The sequence below is a fragment of the Scomber japonicus genome, chromosome 6 (assembly GCF_027409825.1).
Source record: "Scomber japonicus isolate fScoJap1 chromosome 6, fScoJap1.pri, whole genome shotgun sequence".
Classification (NCBI taxonomy): Eukaryota; Metazoa; Chordata; class Actinopteri; order Scombriformes; family Scombridae; genus Scomber; species Scomber japonicus.
The window spans coordinates 1701510-1725196 of NC_070583.1; the positions used below are offsets into that span (position 1 = coordinate 1701510).

General features: G+C 43.6%; 1 protein-coding gene across 1 annotated transcript in view; it reads left to right on the plus strand.

The window, feature by feature from the left end:
* Positions 1–23687, plus strand: part of LOC128360320 (melatonin receptor type 1B-B-like) — a 64024-nt gene that overhangs the window by 29752 nt on the left and 10585 nt on the right. The window contains exon 2 of the mRNA XM_053320724.1: positions 18552–18670. Coding sequence (XP_053176699.1) covers positions 18552–18670 — 119 coding nt within the window. The remainder of the gene's footprint in view (positions 1–18551; positions 18671–23687) is intronic.

A 23687-nucleotide genomic window follows, 5' to 3' on the forward strand; every position in this document is an offset into this window, starting at 1 on the left:
TTACAGTGTATATGTGGGGGGTTTATTTTGGAGGGGTGGAGCAGCAGTGTGTATGTTTTTGTGTGCTGCAATTGACGAAAAAAGGAGATGTGAAAAAGAGTAATGAAGGAGGGCACGTCCTGTTCAACAGCGGAGCCTCCTTGTTTTTATTTTATAGTCTAAGTATAGGATGTTCCCTGCTTGGACATCCGCCATACGACAAAAAATAGAACAACAATAAAAAATGCTTTACAACAGGCGCATGATCACAACATGCGCATGTAGCAGAGATGTTCACAAGTCATTTTTTGCAAGTCCAAGTCAAGTCTCAAGTCTTTGAGTGAGAGTCCGAGTCAAGTCTCAAGTCTTTGAGGGTCAAGTCCAAGTCAAGTCTCAAGTCTCTGGTTAAGAGTCCAAGTCAAGTTTCAAGTTTCTCGCAAACACTAAATCAAATTCAAATTCTATAAGCTCTGTAAAATCCTCTATATAAGACAGTATTGATGATTGTTTCACTAGAATCTACAGCAATGTGATGTGGAAAAAATACAAAGGATTGTTTCAATTTCATAATTGTATTTTTCTTTAACAAGAGTTTTTTTTTGACAATGCTGTAAAATACAATAAAAGAAATAACCGTTATGGTTATTACAGTATGACTCCTCTCTCTCTCTCTCTCTCTCTCTCTCTCTCTCTCTCTCTCTCCCTCTCTCTCTCTCTCTCCCTCCCTCCCCTCTCTCTCTTTCTCTTTCTCTCTCCCTCTCTCTCTCTCGATATGTGACAAATATCCTTCTTGATCTAGAATAGGCTGCTTGGGTATGACTCTTATAAAGCATTAAATGTGTAGGTGTTCCACTAATTTTTTACACATAAAATGCCACTGGGTGACTGTACAGTAACTTAACTTAAGACAATGTCACAGAATAATCTTCTGGCACACCGTTATGAAATGATAACTCAGCCTGTCACATCATATGGCCAGCAGCAAGAATGTAACTGTTAATATTCGTTTGAGGGCTAATTGCTAATTTTAACGTCTTTCACATTAGCAAGTGACTGACCGGTCTGGGTGCGTTTTCAGATGCCGGATGAAGTTTGAAGTGGTTGAACCAAAATCTTGAATTTTCTTGTTGCACACTATGCACACTGCTGTCCGTTTGTTGGCTTACTGTGTGAAGGCATTGTAGCCAAATGTAACAATCCAAGGGACTCCTGTTGGGCTTCTTTCACTCGCTATTGTCTTGAAATCAGAGGGCTCTGCTCGAAATGCGCGCGTACACACGGCGCGTGCGTGATGTTGGTGTTTACTGTCAGCCTCAGTCACAGCCAGAGATCACTTCCCAAATGCAAACCGAGAAGACGAGTGACAGATAATAAATAATGAGAATATAAATTATAACATGAAAATAATGGTCATTTGCGAGTCAAGTCTGAATTTTGAGGTCGAGTCCGAGTCGAGTCTGAAGTCAATGTGTAGTGCGACTTAAGTGCGACTCGAGTACGAGTCGCAAGTCCGAGTCACCAGCTCTGGCATGTAGGCTTACAAGTATTACCACATTTGACACACAGTAATGTCAATCAAACTGACATGAAGTCAAACCGAGAGAACAATAAAAACATTAGGCTACCTGGCTCCTAATAATAAAACAAAACAAATTCAAAGCAGTTCAGCACCACGGATAGCGACCACATCATTCTGACACCCACTTTAACTATTTCAATTAATCAGAGCACAGTAGGCTACTGTATCAATAGCTATAAAGTTTAGTAAAATTGGCACAGTGGCCCACATGTTCACATACAAACAAAAATTAAATATTTACAGTGCTAGGCCTACTGGCAACTATTTGAAGGGCATACGACGAGCCTTGCGCTCTGCGAACTCGTCCACGATGCGCTGTATGTCCATTTTCTTTGCTCTGTCATTCTCTATGGACAACATGGCAAGTCCAGTCAGTCTCTCCTGTCCCATGGTGCTCCTCAGGTGGTTTTTAATTAGTTTTAGCTTGGAGAATGAGCGCTCAGAGGTTGCAACAGTGACGGGAAGAGTCAAAAATAAAAGGAGGGCGGTGCAAACCTCACTGAATGCAGAAGTTACTGCTGGGTGGTTGACAATGAGCATTTTTGCCAGATCCGCAACAGACTTTTGCTTTGTTTTCTGGTCCCTGAAAGAGGTTCTAAAAGAGAGCAGCTGGCCAGGGAAGCTGGGGCGATGTCCCGACTGTAGTGCCCACTAAGCCGCCGGGCAGCTTGGTGTAACTCCTCATCCCGTGCTTGCAGCAGTGTGTTGGGGTGAATTGCCTCAAATATGTTCACAGTTGCATTTAAGCTGGTGAATCTTTGGGACAGTTGCTGGATGACGATATTGAGACAGGCATTAAAAACGTTCACCCGAAAGGCGCTCTCTGCGTCAAAGTGACGCTTAACTTTTCTGGCCCTGGTTGTTTCAAACTGCGTTTGACTTCCCCATTTAGTAGCTAGAGCAAGAGTGGCAGACTTAACCTCATCAAATTGCTCCCTAAACTCCATCAAAACACTGATGGCGTTTTGCAGTAGAGTGGATGCTTTCAAAATATCAGCGTACTTAGCTTGCAATAACTGTGAGGCAGCGTTTATACATTCCAGAATCTTGGTTTGCATGTTGACTAAAAATATGAAAGAAAACTTGCTTATGGCATTCTTGAGCGCACTTGCTTCACCATGCTCATCTTTTTTGTCACTGGTCAGGGATATTTTCAAAATTTTCAAAACCCAAAAACGCTTCATTGATCTGTATATCTGTTGCAATATCCATGTCATTCTTAACAACAGTTACGTAACGGTAAACCTGGCTCAGCTAGTCTATCTTTGACACATCTTGCGTTGTGTCCATGATAATGGCATAAAACGGGGCTTTGTTTATTTCATTAATTATGTCAGCCTTCACATGTTGAGATAATATGTAAATAATCTCATCTCGAATCAGGTGATTTCACTGACCCTTCTGGTCGGTTGATTAGCTCTTTCAAAACAGGGTCGTAGCGAGCTAATAATCCAATTATTGACAAAAAGTTGCCAGCATTTCCCTTACCTAGAACCTCCCTGTGCCCCCTGAATGCCAGGTTGCATGAAGCCAGAGTAAGAGTTACATTTACAATGCGCTCCACGACCTGTCTCCAAAACAAGGCTGCATTACGCACATTCTTCTCCATTTCGACGTCTATTGTGCCGTTGAGTTTCCACTGCTCATAAATTATGCATGCACCAAGATGTATTTGTGTGGATTCATGCTTCTCAATTTTGGTGGAAAGATGTTTCCAGTCTTTTATTCCGTTTACCCATGCGTTGTTGTAATATGGGGCACTTCGGTTGGCAAAAAGCCAGCAAGGCTCACAGTAATAGCAGTCTAATTTGGGGGAATAGCACATCCAGCTGCGGGGAAGTTTAATCCCAATTTTAGTGGTAGAGGTGTAATAACTTTTGGAAAAACACTGATTGTCGTTATCGGTGGGAAATGGACCTTTGGGTCTGCATGGGCCCATCTTAAGGATATATCTTCTAATGTTGGCGTCCTGGATGTTTTCAGCAAAATTGGCCCGATCAGTCGGAAAACCCTCCAGAGGAGGAGGAGGAGGGTTTTCATCATCCGCGGTCTGCGTGTCACCTGTAGCGTGAGGAGGAGACCTACTGCTTTCATTTCCAGTGTCCAGTGCGGGTGAGGAGAGGGGCTGCTGTAAATCTGGCTCCCTGACTGTGCTGTCAGTATTGGCGGCCGCGGACCTGAATCGCTGCCAACAACGTCAGGTTCATCACCAGGAGGACGTACAAAATATGTGTCCAGTTTTTTTAATTTGGCATTTCCTTGCTCTCTTTTTTCCTTTTCTTTGCACTTTGTCGCTCCATTTTTGTGTTTATATGAACTGCCACTCATGTTTAGCTTAGTTGTAAAAATGATCCACCTAACCGTCCACCTAACCGTCCACCAACGTCACTTGTCAACGTCACTTGTTGACAAGTGACGTTAGTGAACGGTTGATGACTTTTTTACCCAGAATACACTTGGAGCCAATATCTGCGATCCACTTGTAAATGTGCACGTAAAGTTAACTGTGAGAGTGAAATGAAGCCAGCCATGATGCAGCACAACATTTTATTAAATATTTTACACTTAACTACATGACTAAAGTCAGTCCTTGTAAAGTTTTTACCAACCATGACTACCCTCCTACATGGAGGAGTGTAGGAGAGCTTGAGAGATTGCAGAATTTTTAGAATCCTTTGTCTTCGTCGGCTCCATTTTGTCCAAATGATGACTGCCTTCCCCTTCTTGAGACCGCTGCTGTACTGACTGAGGCTTTCACGTGAAGGCAGTGTGGACAACTCAGATGCGTCATGTGATATTTGAATATCAAATAAGCACTGCATGTGTACTCTGCTGCTCTCCTCCCCTTGTGCCTGTTCTATATCTCACTCAGTGGAGTAGCAAAGGAAGAGCTTGTGTGTGCATCTGTGTGAAACACAGCAATAAAAAAAAGAATAAAAAAAAGAACGGCTTGCAACTGTGACTCGATTCCCATCATTCATGTTAATGAGCCAGTCAATGGATTTGGTTTGTTCGTAAACGTCACAACTTTACATGTTAAGACATTATTGAGCAGTGGGATCCATTTGAAAAACACCCTTTAACAGTTCAAACATTAAATATTAACACATGATCAATGTATGTAAGAGGGTATAATAGTGTACGTGAGAGAGTATTATAGTTTGTGAGAGAATATAGTAGTACATGTGAGAGAGTATAGTAGTGTATGTGATAAAAGTGTTTGATATCAGACGATATCGATGATTATCCATTTTTTTAATGACCTATTTAAAATAAGGACCGGGGGAAAATATTCAATTTTAAACACTTTTATTATAAACCTAACATTCCTCTGATTTTAATCACCTGTTATGAATCAAGGCAGGCAGGGAAAATAAAAGGCCAACACAACCATGAAAAGCACTCAAATAAATAAATGTACACATACTATGAAGTCGCAGTCTATTTTGGAGGGTCTCATGCTGGGAATAACGCTTTTCTATTAAAGACTGGTTCATTTGAATGCACCAGTAGTTATTCATTTATAAACACGTGTTTATACTCCAAAACTTTCTTAATTTACTTTTATTAGAAATACAATTAAAACACACATATATACAATCCTAATTGTTTGTGGATGCTGATGCATTCCATGTCTGAGAAAATTAATACAAAGATTGATTGACACTGCACTAACAAAGCAAAAGTTGTTGTATCAGCCTATTCCCACAGATAATGGAGAAGAAGATTACATCCAGTTTGAAGAAGAGAGATCCTTACGAACGCCTTGGAGAAGACACACCTGTTTAGGCTCTATTGCACAGCACAATGATGAGCCTATAGAAAATCCGAAAGGAAGTTATAGTGCAGTAAGGGCTTGAGAGAAAGAGACTGTCACTAAATTGTACATACGAACCCGTAAACAAACAGGGACAGTCTGATTGGTCAATACTAGCTGGCTTTCTATTGGTTGACAGCTTCGATCCACAAAAAATCTGAGAGCAGAGCAGAGATCCGCGAGCACAAGTTCCCTGAGCGCGAGAGGAAGAACTCGAGTGTGAGCGCAGAAAATCTGCGCGAGCAGCGTTGTAACCGAGTGTGAGGACACAGTGCGAGCATGCGCAGAGCTAATTTGAGTGCGAGAGCAGAGTTTTGAGAGAAAATATCACAAAATCTGAGCATGAAATCAATAAATACTGCTCTCAAATCCATTTAATATGCTCTTGAATTAAGATAGGGAATAAACTCCATAGGTACGATGCATCAGACTATCAACGCAAGCACAGTGAGAGCTACTAGCACGATTAGGCCAATTTTCGCTAACTGAGCTCCCCAATGGCCAATTTTCAAATTTAACCAATCCCATGACCCTTCATCTCTCTCTCTCTCTAGGTTCTGGGGTCATGGGTTGGAATTTGGTTTGACACTAAGTTTGATGGCTGTGTAGTTGCATTATACTTATCTGGTTCAGATCTCTTAATCTCCTTCTGTGGTGGCTGAATTAGCGTCGGGGTGGTGCTCCTCAGGTCTGTTGGTGTCAGCGCGGCTCTTTTCAGCATCAGTTTCACCTGCTCTCAGTTTCCTGGCAACATCCACATTAGAAAAATCATTAGTTTCAGTAAATGAATCAGAGGAATTCTGTTTAAATTTTTTTCCTGGTTCGCTGTCATTCTGGCCTGCAGGTTGAGCCTTGGTGCAGTGATTCAGTTGACACCACGTGGAGCTTCCTTCCACCTGGACAGCGGTCTGGTGGTTTACTTTGGCTTAGATGTAAGTTTAAAAAAAAATAGGTGTGTGTGCACAGCCTAGGAAATAAATGTTCCAATTGCACGTCTACAGACGGTCTCTCTTTGGCTCATTCCACTTCCTCCGAAAGACCTTGATGTAGACCTGTTCCCCTGGTATCAATGGATTCTCTGTCACCGAACTGGACTCTGGAATTGTGTTCTTTTCTGAAAGTAAATAGCTCAAAACATGACAATTAATAATTTCATATACACTGCTCAAGAGAGGGTTTTTTTTTGTGGGTCCCACATGTGCTGGCAAGCGTTTGCCTATTAGCATCTCTTTAGGTGTTAAATGCACTTCTGTTAGTTTGCATGCAATAGCTCAGCAGCACAAACATCAAAGCATCCTCCAGTTTTGCTTAGCAATTGCACAGATTTCGTTGTGTTTAGCCCTGAGGGCCCCATTAACCCTAACCCTACCATCCCTTGAGATTGTGGACAATAAACACAATTTTGTCTTTGACCTTAGCTGCTGCAAGATTTCTTTAGCTACTTTTTCCAAATACTTGTCTGTTATCTTAAACTATGCACAATAAAATATATACAAAAATCGAAGCTTGATAAGCGCAGTTTCAGGAGCGGGAGCACACACCAATTACACCCCTTCCGGCTCCTATATAAACAGACCTAACAGCTACCCCCTCGTTCACTCTCGCTGTCAAGTTTCACACAGGCAGTCTCAGTCAAGCTTTCATGAAACAGAAACAGATCGTACTTCCCGCATTGCATCAACAAAACTTGAACAAATGCTACGATTACTACTCCAAGAGTGACCTCACCACGGATCACGAACTCCAGATCAACCCGTCCGACTTGACTGAAGATTCGTGGGAAACCGGTTCTCCTGTCGTCACCCAGCAGCAGACCGCAGGCACACGCCGGCCTCACAGGCTCTTCAACTCACACTCCCTTGATATGACACTCCCGGTAGATCTGCGGCTTCCTCTCCTCCACTAGCGAGGGCAAAAAACCAGGGAAGCAACGCACAAAGCCGCTGGAGCAGCAGCTTCAACTCTCCCCTCCTCAGCCGCTTCAACAGTCCAGATAATTCTCCACCACACCGGACTCGCACTCTCCGTCCGGCCGCCTTTACATCCACGAATGGACCCCAACATCAGCGACCGAACTGGCAATGATTCCTGCGTAGGATGCCTTCCATATCAACCTCAGCCACATTAAACTAAAGCTTCATTGTTTACTCAGCGTCAACAACAGCCACTGGCGCTCCCGCCTTCCGGGTTTTCGTCTAAGCCAATCATCGCCCGGATCGGCACACGTGACGTCACAGAGCCCCGTAGCCCCACGGCCACAGCCCCCCCTGGCAGGGGCCAGGTAGTATTGCGCTACTCATTCTACTCAGACATTTTGGTGTCAAAAGGACTTCTGTCTCTATACAAGTCAATGGAGAATTTACCAACTTCTCACTTGATTTCTAACCTCAGTAAACATTTTCAAAAATGTGTTTATGGTCTCAATCGCTAGTTTAAAGCCTTCTTCAATGAAGTATGATCATTTGAAAAAATTTGCCATCCCTGATTTTATATTTGATAAAGCAGGGTATGCATTAGGGCATGGCTACGTCGTGATCGACAGGTTGATTGCAACCACCCTACTCCGCCAGTGGCCCCTCCTCACGCCACATAAGTAGAATCCATGTTTTTATTTTTCCCAGCATGCACCTGAAATTTTCACGATGGTGCTGCCCAGATTAGAAAGCATTGGCTTCCGAGCAGCAGTCCACAAACCAGTGGGTGACGCCACATTGTTACATCCATTTCCTCTATACAGTCTATGGCATTTATACCAACGGCATCAGTCTTGCATCATACGTTATCCATCATAATTAATTTAAAGTTACTTCCACATTGTTGTTTTCATACACCAGCTGCAAGCTTCTCGTGCAGCTACTCTAACGTCACCTTGCCATTGCGCACCGTTACATGCACTTGAACGTTACAAACACCAGGTTGCACGTTGCCAGTATATCGAGTCAATCGTCATTTTAGGCATCATCTGCCATTAAACACATCGTATTGCACGTTACTAACACAGCTTATCACAATACTAACCGAAATCACTCTGTATCGTCCACATTAAAAGCACTGGATCGCAAGCTACTGACACAATTTATCACAAATACAACTAACCGGAAATTGCTTCTATATTGGCTGAGTCATAAACCCCCTGCCGTCTCCTCACTCCAACCGCAGCGCAGCTCCTAGACAGGGACATCAGGCACCGGGATGCCTGTGACCCATGCGGTTTTCTTTACTCCACCCACAGCATTTTGTTTAGACAGGGACATCAGGCACCAGGATGCCTGCGACCCATATGTTTTTCTAACTCCAACCACAGTGTTCTGCTTAGACGGAACATCAGACACAGTGATACCAGCAACTATGCCATTTCCTCACTACAACCGCAGCACTTTGTTTAGACAGGGACATCAGGCACCGGAATGCCTGCGACCCGTGCGGTCTTATTTACTCCAGCCACAGCATTTCGTTTAGACAGGGACATCAGGCACCGGGATGCCTGCGAACCATGTGTTTTTCTAACTCCAACCACAGTGTTCCACTTAGATGGGAACATCGGGCACAGTGATACCAACAACCATGGTGTTTCCTCACTACGACGCAGCGCTTCGTTTAGACAGGGACATCAGGCACCGGGATGCCTGCGACCGTGTATTTTCTAAATCCAACAGCAGCACTTCGTTTAGTCGTGTACATCAGGCATCAGGATGCCTGCGACCCATGCTGTTTCCTTAAATCCAACAGCAGCATAGCGCTTGCTTAGACAGGGACATCAGGCACCACGATGCCTGCAACCATGCTGTTTCCTTAAATCTAACAGCAGCACTTTGCTTAGTTATGGACATCAGGCACCAGGATGCCTGCAACCCATGCTGTTTATTTGTCCAACCACAGCACTTTGTTCCAACAGGAACATCGGGCACCGGGATGCCTACAACCCCTGCCGTCTCTTCATTCCAATCACAGCACTCGGCTTAGACCAGAACATCAGCACCAGGATGCCAATGACCCCTGCTGTTTTTCACTACATCTGCACCACTTCAATTCGGCCAGGATGTTTGATGTCAGTGTCCCCGCTGTTTACTCAATCCAACCTTGGCTCGCCTAGTTCGACAGCAGGCAGCTTTTAACATGGACATCCTGCTCTAGTTGCCACAGAAGCCTGCTCTAGTCAAGGTTCCTGGCACCAAGAGCTGCCAGCACTCTGCTTCAACCGGAACTTCTGCCACCGGAATTCCAGCGCCCCGCCATCTCATCATCGAGGTATCAGGATAACCCATATTTGACTACACTGATCCCTGCAGCTCATTTCTCCCAGGCAGTGACACCGGGATGTCATTGCCCAAAAGTGCTACTCCTGCAACTTCATCAGACAGAACCATGCATCGTTCTCCGCCAAATGGCCAGCTGAGACCACCCCCTTTCACACGTTTAACGTAAACTACCTGTCGTCCTATCTCATCACTTCTACCATTTCATTATCAATGCCCCTGTCACACGTTCAAAGTAACATATATGTCGTCCTATTTCGTCACCATAACTATTTCATTATCGATGCTCTTAGAGCCACCTGCTGTCTATTGCATCCTCAGTCCCGTCGCTTCTGTCTTCCTTCTCACTGAACCAATCATGTCTCGCCGAGCTTCGCTTGTGGTCCATCTCCTCTCTAGCTGGAACAGTATCTCCTTCTTTATGATGATCAGCTGACTAACTCCCTTGACATCCAGCTACACTGATGCCGCTCCTTCTGCTGATTTTGGGGGTTTCTACAACGGTAAATGGTTAGCATCAGAATGGCCCCCAGAACTCATGGACAATCGCCAGGTCGCTTCCTCCGCCTCTTCGAAATCTACCCCATAGTAGCTGCCGCCATTCTATGGGGACACGAATAGTCTAGTTAATCCATTCTTATACACTCTGATAATCTCAGTCGTTGAAATCATTAACAAAGGTCGCTCCAACTCCTCTTCAATCATGCCATTCATGCGTCGCTCACGTGGCACTCCGTCACTAACCAATATATCCTCCGCGCCGCCCACGTCCCAGGCCACCATAATACCAGCGCTGACTCTCTCTCTCTATGTTCCAGAAGTTCAGAAACTTGACTCTGCACGCCAAACCGCTGCTGACTCCAGTTCCTCCATATTCTACACTGACTTTCAATCTGTAAATCCATCTTTAATACTCCTGATCTTCGAATTCCAAAACTACAACATTAACAACTTATCTCCTACACTCTCCTCCTACTGGACAGCTTGGAATAATTTCACTTTCATGACCGACACAACATCATTTTCCCCTCGTTCAATCTCACCACCGTCATCTGCTACATCACCTATGCTCATTCTGCCATGAACATAAGAACACCTACTATCAAATCCTACCTCAGCGGTACTAGTCTTTCTCCAAACTAATCACATGTAATCCCAGCCCAGCCATAAACCATCCCCAAGTAAGTCACTTCTCTCTGGTCTCCTCAGCTAAGAACCAGCCAAACGGCTTTCTCTTACCGCCAAACTGCTGTCCACTTGCATACACACCATTCGCTCAGGATACCAAACTTCTCACATCGCCCTGACCCTCAAAGCAATGTTCATATTAGCATTATTTCAGTTTCCTTGGATGCTCAGATTCATTGTGTCACCATCGCACTTCGACCCGTGCCGCCTTGCTTGTATCTTCGACTTATCACTATTAATGCCTCATTAACGTATCACCGCTATATCTGCTCAGACTTAACGATCTAAGATCCGCACGCGCACGTCTCAAATAATTGGAGGTTTTTGGGGGTTCGTCACCAGAGAGAAGTGACTTACTTGGGGATGGTTTATGGCTGGGCTGGGATTACCTGTGATTAGTTTGGAGAAAAACTAGTACCGCTGAGGTAGGATTTGATAGTAGGCGTTCTTATGTTCATGGCAGAATGAGCATAGGTGATGTAGCAGATGATGGTGGTGAGATAGACCGAGGGGAAAATGATGTTGTGTCGGTCATGAAAGTGTTGGAAGTTATTCCAAGCTGTCCAGTAGGAGGAGAGTGTAGAAGGTAATAAGCTGTTAATGATGTAGTTTTGGAATTCGATGATCAGGAGTATTAAAGATGGATTTACAGATTGAAAGTCAGTGCAGAATATGGAGGAACTGGAGTCGACAGCGGTTTGGCGTGCAGAGCCATGTTTCTGAACTTCTGGAACAGAAAATGAGAGAGAGAGTCAGCGACGGTATTATGGACGTGGGCGGCGTGGAGGATATATTGGTTAGTGACGGAGTGCCATGTGAGCGACGCATGAATGGCATGATTGAAGGGGAGTTGAAGCGACCTTTGTTAATGATGTCAACGACTGAGATTATCAGAGTGTATAAGAATGGATTAACTAGACTATTCTAGAACCCCCCCATAGAACGGCGGCAGCTACTATGGGGTAGATTTCGAAGAGGCGGAGGAAGCGACCTGGCAATTGTTCATGAGTTCTGGGGGCCATTCTGATGCGAACCATTTACCGTTGTAGAAACCCCCAAAATCGACATCAGTGTAGAGCTGGATGTCAAGGGAGTTGGTCAGTTGATCATCATAAAAGAAGGAGATACCGTTCCAGCTAGAGAGGAGTTGAAGCCACAAGCAAAGCTCGGTGAGACATGATTGGTTCGGTGAGAAGGAAGACGGAAATGACGGGACTGAAGGTGCAATAGACAGCAGGTGACTCTAAGAGGCATCGATAAAGAAATAGTCATGGTGACGAAATAGGACAACATACGTTACGTTGGACGTGTGAAAGGGGCATCGATAATGAAATGGTCGAAGTGACGAGAGAGAGGTAGTTTACGTTAAACATGTGAAAGGGGGTGGTCTCAGCTGGTCATTTGGCGGAGAGCAATCAGCCACCATGGAACCCCCAAAGTTGAGGGAGTAGCACTTGGGGGCAATGACATCCCGGTGTCACTGCCCAGGAGAAATGAGCTGCAGGGATCAGTGTAGTCAAATATGGGTTATCCTGGTACCTCGATGATGAGACGGCGGGGCGCTGGTATCCCGGGGGCGGATGTTCCGGTTGAAGCAGAGTGCTGTCAGCTCTCGGTGCCAGGAGCCTGGACTAGAGCAGGCTTCTGTGGCAACTAGAGCAGGATGTCCATGATAAAAGCTGCCTGCTGTCGAACTAGGAGAGCCAAGGTTGGATTGAGTAAACAGTGGAATCACTGACATCAAACATGCTGGCCGAATTGAAGTGGTGCAGATGTAGTGAAAAACAGCAAGGGTCATTGGTATCCTGGTGCTGATGTTCTGTTCTAAGCTGAGTGCTGTGATTGGAGTGAAGAGACGACAGGGGTTGTAGAGGCATCCCGGTGCCCGATGTTACCGTTGGAACGAAGTGCTTCGGTTGGACAGATAAACAGCATGGGTTGCAGGCATCCCGGTGCCTGATGTCCATAACTAAGCAAAGTGCTGCTGTTAGATTTAAGGAAACAGCATGGTTGCAGGCATCGTGGTGCCTGATGTCCCTGTCTAAGCAAGCGCTATGCTGGTGTTGGATTTAAGGAAACATCATGGTCGCAGGCATCCCCGTGCCTGATGTCCCTGTCCAAACGAAGCGCTGCGGTAGTAGTGAGGAAACGACATGGTTGCTGGTATCACTGTGTCCGATGTTCCCGTCTAAGCGGAACACTGTGGGTTCACTGAAGTACACTCAGTGTAAGCGGAACACTGAGGTTAGAAATCAAGTGAGAAGTTGGTGAATTCTCCATTAACTTGTATGGAGACAGAAGTCCTTTTGACACCAAAACGATAATACTGACAAGTCTGAGTAGAATGAGTAGCGCAATACTACCTGGCCCCTGCCAGGGGGGGCTGTGGCCACGGGGCTACGGGGCTCTGTGACGTACCGATCCAGGTGATGATTGGCTTTGTCGAAAACCCGGAAGGCGGGAGAACCAGTGGCTGTTGTTGACGCTGAGTAAACAATGAAGCTTTAGTTTAATGTGGCTGAGGTTGATAGGGAATGCATCCTATGCAGGAATCATTGGAGGCAGGCAGCAGTTTGGTCGCTGATGTCGGGGTCCGTTCGTGGATGTAAAGGTGGCCGGACGGAGAGCGTGAGTTCAGTGTGGTGGAGAATTATCTGGACTGTTGAAGCGGCTGAGGGGAGAGTTGAAGCTGCTGCTCCAGCGGCTTTGTGCGTTGCTTCCCTGGTTTTTTGCCTTCGCTAGTGGATGAGAGGAAGCCGCAGATTTACCAGGAGTGTCACATCAGGGGAGCGTGAGTTGAAGAGCCCGCAAGGCCAGCATGTGCCCCGCTGAGCGCAGCAGCTCCGCCGGGACACTTGGCTGCGGTCTGCTGCTGGGTGACGAGAGGAGAACCGGTTTCTCTTCAGTCAAGTCGGACGGGTTGATCTGCAGTTCGTGATCCTTGGTGAGTTTGCTCTTGGAGTACTAATCGTATGTTTGTTCAAGTTTTGTTGATGCAATTATGCGGGAAGTACGATCTGTTTCTGGGATGACCATGAAAGCTTGACTCAGACTGCCTGCACGTGAAACTCGAAAGCGAGAGTGAACGAGGGGGAAGATGTTAGGTCTGTTTATATAGGAGCCGGAAGGGGTGTGTTCCCGCTCCTGAAACTGCGCTTATCAAGCTTCGAATACAATTTAAAGGTGTTTGACTGGAATGCCAAATTGGCAACATGACTGTGCATGTCACAAATAATTATAATTTTGGACCCACCCATTGATTTGTTGGACTCCCTAGTCTACGTTGGGGTGGCTGATCCCAAATGCCCCCTTCGGTGCACTTAGAGGCCGGCCATGGGTTTTCAGGACAATTTTGATGAATATGTCCAGGCTGTCAGCATCCCCAGCGGGCTCTTGGTGGGCCCCGAGGCACCCCTCCACTTAACCCTCTGCGTGCTGATCCAGGTGGTCTTCTGGCCATGTTGATGTGTCTTTGGCTGCTGCACATAGACATTAATGACAGGTGGCAGGAGGAGGCATGTGCTTTATCCCCTTAATTGTTCATAGCTGAGGCTTGAACCCTTTCCTTGTTTTTATTAGTCAGCCCATCAGGTTGTAGACGAGTGACTTTTCTTTGGAACTCTGTCTGCTGCTCCTTCAATTTAAGCTGGAAAGTACCACATGGTCACAAAATTTTCTAAGAGTCTAGCAAAGCTATCTACAAGCTGGCTTGAAATGGATTCAACTCAGTTCTATCTGCTAAAGGGTTAATCATCCAGGTGCTTCCACTTGCACCCAAAAGATTTTCCATTACTGGGAAGCCCATTATTCAGACCAACAAAGCCTTAAAATGTCAAAGAGCCAAAATGTTACTCACAGTCTTCTCCTCAAATGCTATTATCCATTCGCTAGCCCCCTCATGCACATCAGGTAGCCCAGAGATCAGCCCCACAAGGTCAAGTGCTGATCCAGGTGGTCTTCTGGCCATGTTGATGTGTCTTTGGCTGCTGCACATAGACATTAATGACAGGTGGCAGGAGGAGGCATGTGCTTTATCCCCTTAATTGTTCATAGCTGAGGCTTGAACCCTTTCCTTGTTTTTATTAGTCAGCCCATCAGGTTGTAGACGAGTGACTTTTCTTTGGAACTCTGTCTGCTGCTCCTTCAATTTAAGCTGGAAAGTACCACATGGTCACAAAATTTTCTAAGAGTCTAGCAAAGCTATCTACAAGCTGGCTTGAAATGGATTCAACTCAGTTCTATCTGCTAAAGGGTTAATCATCCAGGTGCTTCCACTTGCACCCAAAAGATTTTCCATTACTGGGAAGCCCATTATTCAGACCAACAAAGCCTTAAAATGTCAAAGAGCCAAAATGTTACTCACAGTCTTCTCCTCAAATGCTATTATCCATTCGCTAGCCCCCTCATGCACATCAGGTAGCCCAGAGATCAGCCCCACAAGGTCAAGTTCCAAGGCCTAACCATATGAGCCCTGGTCATTTCAAGCAACACTAAATGCAACAAGGAGACACTATGCATAGATGGGTTCCCAATCCAACCATTTTTTGTGTATTATTTTATCATTATTAAGGCAAAAGAACTCCATTTATGTCCATGGACATTATAATGAATAGGATATAGGCTTAATATTAGTTTGCATCCAGCGTGCTGCGTGGACTTCATTACATCTGCTGCACCACTGCTACCACAATTATGAAATGCTAAGTTTATTGTCTGTGACTGTGACCCTCATAAAAATAATATTTTACAAATCTGCATTATATAAACTAACAAAATTCATTAAGGTAAGTCATTTGGCGACTTCTTAGTTATTTAGTTAAGCTAAGTCTATTCCTACCAGTGTGAATGATCGGGCTTTCTTACTTTTACTGGAGTAAAGAGTTGAATCAGTACGTCTGCTTTTACTAGTCTTTTTTACACAAGTATCTATAGTACTGCACAGGCATGACTCAGAAGAACATGCTTGAACTTTTTAATCATAGTGCGTTGTGTTAACTGATCGGCTGTGTTGTGTTTTACCAGTGCACAGCACACAAACACACACTTGTGCATGTTTTATGAGAGTAAACTGTCTATTTCACCAATGTTCTGTGTTTTTTTCATTTTTAAATAATATTTTTTCCTGGTTCCCCTTTCCCAGGATTAAACCCTAATGAGCACACGGCTACGTACACAACGCGTATGTGTCGGAGGCAACCGTGCTTGAGTACACTAGGGTTTGAGGTAATGTGAGCGAGGGACAGGGGAGGGGGGACGTTTGTGTTTCAGCACGGTACGGAAAAACTGGCCCTAGTGTGAGTGCGCCCTCAATCAACTTTGAAAGCTTACATAAACTGCACTGCAGCCAACATAGACATCACACACATCAGACTGTGTTAGCCAAACACATGATATAGAACACCTATAGATATAGAACGTTTAATCATAGAAAAATTCAGCAAAGACAAATTTAGTCTTGGTCTGCCTAAAATTCAGATGGTGCACAGCATAGGGCATTTAAGCATGGTACCTTTATTGTAACACATTGCCAGATCAGATTTTAGCAATATTGTAATATTATTCATTTACAACAGGTAATACAGATTTCTCCTCAACCACACACACATATTAACACCCACAGCACATTGACCCCTTTCAACTTGCATATAGACAAGGGAGGGGCACGGACGACGCCATTAAACAGTGTCACACACTTTGCTCTCAAGTATTTGGAAGGTGCTAAGACTCATTTGCTGATCTTCAACTTCTGATGTCTCTGCTTATTAGTTTGTACACTAAGCACAGATTTTATACTCTTTTTGATCCGACTGGGCGGATATCTTTTCTTCGATTCTCTGCTGGCACCAATTCAGCACACCCCTCCCTTACACTACAGCTTAGCTCTCTCCCCCCGGCCCCCCCTTTTTTTTGTTGTTTTTTTGTATGGTTTAAAGGGTAACTGCATAATCTGAATTAGTGAACTGAACTAAGTCCTGTTTGACAATTTAATTCAATTCCACAAGTCACAAAAAACAATTTGCAATTTGAGATCCTGGAGGAAATTGGAAGCGTAGACAACACCAAGACTCGGGGCAAGGTCACATATTTATTAGATCAAAAAGATCCCTACCTTTTTGCGGCTGCCGTGTGAATTCGCCCAAGCCATCCCTGCAGTCCTCTCCCCTCAGGTTTTTGCTGACAACTCCAAAGATGATAACACACAGTTTTGTGACTTCTGGAAAAGGAGTTGTTTATTCTGCACAGAAAGAGAGACACCTATAAAGATGGATATCTTTTATAGGCAAAGTTACATAATGCCAAAACTAGGGCTGTCAAACGATTAATTTTTTTAATCGCAATTAATCGAATAATTTCCGTAGTTAATCACAATTAATCGCGTTTTGAATTGCATGTTTAAAATCCTGTTATTTTACATTTCAAGCCCATAATGTTAAGCATTTCTTACCAGAGTGTCTTAACTGGGAATCAATCATGGCTCTGCTGCGACTCCCACACTCCAAAATGGTATTTTGGTGGAGCTGAGGCTCGCTTGGCTGCACCTGGGTGTTTACCGTGGAGGTGCTAACTCAATCTCGACGTACTCCGGTGGTAGTTAAACTCCGTTTGACACAGGTTGCATTTTACTTTTGACTTGTCAACTGAACCGTCTCGAAGTTTTTTAAAGCTAAACAAGCCGTTCAAAAGTCCAGTAGCTCTCTTACTTTCCATCACCACGTTAGGTTTACTGCAGGAGGCAACTTCAAAGCATAGCGCTACAGCTAGAGGAGCCGTCTACGGGTGAGTAGAAGGGACAAAAAGGCTTGCAAAATTAAAATGCGATTAAAAAAAAAACGGGTTATGGATTGCATTAATCTAATCGCGATTAACGCGTTAACGCTGACAGCCCTAGCCAAAACACTTCACAGATGTTTCCTGTTTTTAGCCCACGTCTAGTGTGCACACTGCCTTATCTCACCCATCATACCTAGCTTCTAAATCTGTCCTCGATTTCCTGCAATCCCATGCTACACCTGCATGATATCCTGCTCTTAGGTATATCTCTGCACACATTCATTGTTCTTCAACTTTTCACCAGAATTTAACCTTTGTAACACCATACAATATACAGAGTGCAGAACTAATCTACGTTTATATGTACAGTGGGCAATTATCTGCAGTAATGAAGAATATTTATCAGTTGAGAACAACAAAAAATGCTATCAGTAACACAGCCGGCAAATGGTCAGTTTGTTACCTATCATCAGTTACACATTTATATGCCTAATACTGGGAACTTTGACCATATTGGCCAACATATTGGAGTCATTGTGTGGATACTGTGGTAGATTGTAGGAGCCACTGAGATACTGGAAACCACAAAGAACATCAGAGAATAGAGGTTAAGCTTAGATTTGATGACAATAAGCATTACACATGATTTATATTGAACCATGTCCCAGGTATTTTATCAACCTACATATCAGAGAACTTGTCTTTGCCTTGATGCACTTATCCAGTGGGTCTGAATGACAAAGCATGATGATGTGAAATGACTGTGTGCATACATTACACTGTTATGAGTGCAGTGTTTTCTCAGTAGCTGCTTCTGTTGGTGTGATTGATTGGTTGAAACTGAAACCCAACATGGGAGAGGTGTGGCCATGCATATGCATGAACTGGCTGCACTCAAGGTTGTTACAGTTTCAAATGCAGACTGAGATGACTGTGTGTCTTTTCTCTCTGTCCTCTATAGGAAATGTCTTTGTGGTGAGCCTGGCCTTTGCTGACTTGGTAGTTGCATTCTACCCCTACCCTCTGGTGTTGTACGCTCTCTTTCATGATGGCTGGTCACTGGGTGAGACCCAGTGCAAGGTGAGCCATGATTGTATTTTGAATGCTGACTTTGTTTTCATGTTTTAACAGCCTTTGATCTTTGTGCTGTAGAACTCAAGTCAAGTTAGTTTTTTTATATAGTCCAGAATCACGGATGGGCTTTACAATATGTCTAGCACACACCACCCTGTGGGGGGGGGGGGGGGGGGGGGGATGGTTACACCACTGGGACATTTTTGCCATAATCCTATAATATAGTCCCTCAAAATGGATTAAAAGCGGAAGTGTTATACTCAGTCCACAAGAAAAGAATGTGTGCAATGTATTCATGCATTTATTTTCAAATTTTAACCCTTTTAACCTTTGTGTCTGATATGGACACTTTTGTCCAATTCCGATTTTTATTTCATAGTGGTTTTAGCAAGAGCCTTGAAAATTGGTACAGGTCAATCATTTTTCACATATTTTTGAATTCCAAACCCAATCATGTATGACTCCTTGCAACTCTGAGAAAATCAACTTTCCGGCACATTTACCACATTAGACAATGTGTTTGATGCCATAAAAAGGCATATTTGAGAATCTTCTAATCCTCTTCTCCTCTATTGATCCAAACCATTGATTTAATTAATTTCAGACTTTTAACCCCTTCAATGCCAGAAAATAGTCCCTGGTTAAAAAAAAATGTGAAAAAAGCAGACTTCAATTCATTTTTTTTATAATGGAAGTCTATGGGAGCCATTTCTTTAATCTGACACTACAAAAAAACTAAAAACCCCTGGAAATCAATCTTGTTACTCATCAATAACATATCCAAGACTGTTATAATCCCCCCAAACCAAATTCAATTTGCAATCAGTATATTGGAATTTTTTTTTTTTTTTACCAAGGATTCTATTTTCTGGCATTGAAGGGTTTAAAAGTCTGAAATTAATTAAATCAATGGTTTGGATCAATAGAGGAGAAGAGGATTAGAAGATGCATGCAAAAAAATTTGACTAAACCCCAGGGACACAAAAAAAAGTTACATCACATCACTGACCCATGTATATATGTGTGTATACTATATACTGTAAAATGATGAAATCAAACACCTGTGAATGGAAATACAATGGAGCATTGTTTACTTTACAACATTATTTTGTAAAATAGTAAACCAAACATAACTGTTAATTTAAATGAAATAATAGGTTAAAAAGCATATTTCTTTGTAAAAATGACCTATTACTGTAGTTAAAACGCAGAAAAACCGTAATACAAAAAGCAATATAATGTAGTTTTAATGACAACATGATAGTGCTAAAATAACATTTGTAGATTTTGAGGGAAATTTGCGAAAAAATTCAGTTAAACTTATATTTAATAAGACTTATATTCTTATAATTTTATAAGATGTTATATCTTATAGATCTTATAATGAGGCTTGCCTTATAATGAGGCAACAAATTTTATTTTTCAGTGAAATAGGATTCTATGTACAATAAACGACAACTCAGACGGCACCCTCCAGCTTCCTCCCACAGATTGCAGTTTTGGTTAATTGGTCATTGCCTGTGAGTGCTCTCTGTGATGGACTGGTGACCTGTTCAGGGTGTACTTTGCCTCTCGGCCAATGATAGCTAGGATTGACTCCAGCCCCTCTGTGACCCTCTAGAGAGGATAAGCAGTATGGATTTTTGATGTAAATTGGTTTAATAACATAATGAACATGCTAATTCAGCAGAAATCCAATTTTTAATTTACTGGATTAAAAAGTAATTTTATACAATTTTTAACAATTTTTTTTACATGTTGTTCTGTAAAGATGGTTACGGTTTTGCCATACTTTTTACAGAATGATTCTGTTGGTGAGACCATGCAGGCTAAGCTAAGCTACATGCTAAGTAACCTTTTCCTTAGCTACGTGTGTTGCTGAGTCGGTGTGTTTGGGAGCATTGACCATGAGTCGGTGCTCTTGCGCCTTTTGTCCAGCAGAAACAGTCCCTGTATCAGCATCCTGTTCCTGTGTGACGAGACCTGAGTCCACCATCTTGAACCCCACGCTCCTGAACACCCCACTCTCACATACACACACCCCTTTTCTTCCTGAATCCACATGCACGTGGACACACACACACACCCCTCTCTCCTACACACACAAACACAAACACCTGTTTATTTATACAGTCTTTCATACACATCTGTTTTTATTTGTCTATTAGTTACAATTTATAACTATTCATTGATTAACTTGTTAATTAATAATTAGTTAATCAATTGTTTAGGGCTTTAAAGAGAAGTGTTTTGTGATCATTGTGCATATGCTATTGTGGTAAGTGCCTGATTAAAATAGTCAGAGCTCGGAGTTCACTCCTTCAGCTTTCCTATTTGATTCTTGATTGAGGCTAATTTGACAGTTTGGTTATGGTTTCCGTTTTTCCCGGTGGTGCCCCAAATGAATCATTAGAATTCATTATTCTTAAATTTATGGTTAATAATTTATAATCAAACACATTCCCTTATACTCTTACATGTATGGTTGCCTTGGAATGAGGCCACCCCCAACAATATGTATGTATGTATGTATGTATAGCAGGACATCTGATCAACATCTAATAACGTCAACAGACCCAGTTAGGCAAGACACAAAACATTCACACTCCCTGAAAGAAGTGCTGGGGTTGGGTTCCGGGTTCCGGGGTCTGATGCTCAATGATTACAGAAGAAATCCAAGATGGCGCCAGCGTGTGCGGCCTGCCGTCTGCCGACTCTGCTATGTTTGATGTTTGTTGCTGTATTACTCTGTGTTTTCTGCCAAGATTCCTTTGCCCTGCTGGTATATGATCGCCAAACACTTCTTGGCATTAGAGCATCCCAAAAAACACTGCCAAACTTTGATTTGGGTGATCAAACCTCGGGTCTTCCTCCTCCACTGGCGTCTGTGCCAGCTTACCTGCTGCATTCACCGGCTGTCATCCCTCGGAGGAAGCGATCCAGAAGACGCGGAAAGAGGGCAGGTGTCTTGGTGAAACTCAAGATCCTCAGACGATCCACCTGTTGGACCGATCCTCGCCTTCCTGTCAGAGGATCCCAGGTGCGGCCGCTGTGTCTTCGTTGGATCCAGCCTGTCGTCCCTTCCCGCCAAGCCGCTGGAGGCCTTCACCTGCCGGCGGAGGTCCGCCCTCCCAGATGTCGGGTCCGCAACGGCGGTGTGGATCTTAGGAATCTTCGGCCTCTGTGCCGCGTTTCCACCCAGGCCCGCAAGGAGATTACTCTCAGCCTGGCTCTCTTGAATGCTAGATCGCTAGCAAACAAGACTTTTATCTTGAATAACTTCTTCACTTCACGTGAACTGGATTTTATGTTTCTGACAGAGACGTGGAGTCAAGTCGGTGAGTCTATCCAGTTCTCCGAGTTGCTACCCCCTAACTGTCTCTTCTTTAACTCTCCCCGTACCACTGGCCGAGGTGGAGGGGTTGCATCTGTATTTAAATCCAGTTTTCAATGTCGATTGTCACCGTCGATCTCCTTCTCCAGCTTTGAGCTGCAGACATTCATTGTAGACTTTACTACACCTGTCCTGTGCGCTGTAGTCTATCGTCAGCCTCAGTTCAATAAGGATTTTATTAAGGACTTCACAGACTTTGTGGCAGGAGTGTCAGTGAACTATGATCGGTTTTTAATTGTTGGGGATTTTAATATCCATGTCTGCTGTGAATCCCGTCCTTTGGTGAAAGACTTTCTGAATCTCATTGACTCTTTTAATCTTACTCAGTCCGTGTCTGATCCAACACATGAGAAGGGACACACACTGGACCTTATCTTATCCTTTGGTCTGCAGTTAAATGTCAGTGAGATTTGTGACACACGTATGTCCGATCACTTTGCTGTTTTATTTAATATTACACTGCCTCTCTCCCATGTGAAACTGTGCGCCACAAACCGCCGTGTGCGCACAATTAACCCTTCAACTGCTTCGGAGTTTTCTGCAGCATTTAATTACTCTGTGCTACATACTCAGGATCATTATGGTACTCTTACTCTTGATGAGTTTTTAGACACTTTTAATTGTACTTGTACTGACATATTAGATTTGGTGGCTTCTTTTAGGTGCAAACGTCCTAAGCCTGTAACAGAGCCATGGCTTAATGACACCACACGCACTTTAAGGCGTGCATGTAGACGCGCTGAGAGGAAGTGGAAGAAAGATCATCTACATGTTTCTTTGGACATTTTAAATAACAGCCTATTGCAGTACCAGAAAGCTGTTAAAGCTGCCAAGAGTCAGTTTTTCTCCAATCTTGTGTCAGCTAATAGTCATAAACCTCAGTTCCTGTTCAGTACTTTAAATACTCTTTTAAACCCTTGTGACCACAATGGTGTTGTTCCTTCACTTAAATTATGTGAAGATTTTCTAAGGTTTTTTATTGGCAAGATCTCCGATATTAGGTCCTCTCTTTCGCTGTCTGCATTGGATCCTGCCGTCTCTCCTGTTTGCCCTGCTGTTTTTGACACATTTGAGCAAGTGTCTCTTTCAGCTTTAACTGATATTGTCCAGCACCTCAGACCTTCTCACTGTCCTCTTGACAGCATCCCAGCCCGTCTTTTTAAGGATGTTTTCCATATTATTGGGCCCTGTGTTATGGATCTGATAAATTCATGTTTGATGTCTGGATGTGTCCCAGCTGCCTTTAAACATGCTGTGGTCCAGCCCCTCATCAAGAAACACAATCTTGACCCCACAGTCTTATCTAACTTTAGGCCTATCTCCAAGCTTCCCTTTCTTTCTAAGGTGTTGGAGAAGGTGGTTAACAAACAGCTGCAGTCTTTTATTGACCTAAATGGCATTTCTGAGAAGTTCCAGTCTGGTTTTAAGTCAAGCCATAGCACTGAAACTGCACTTTTAAGGATTTTAAATGACCTTTTTTTTATCTGTTGACTCTGCTGTTCTGGTCCTTCTGGATCTGACAGCTGCCTTTGACACAGTGGATCACAACATCCTCCTGTCTCGCTTAAACACCTGTGTGGGCATTAAGGGTACTGTTCTTAAGTGGTTTCAGTCATATCTCTCTGACAG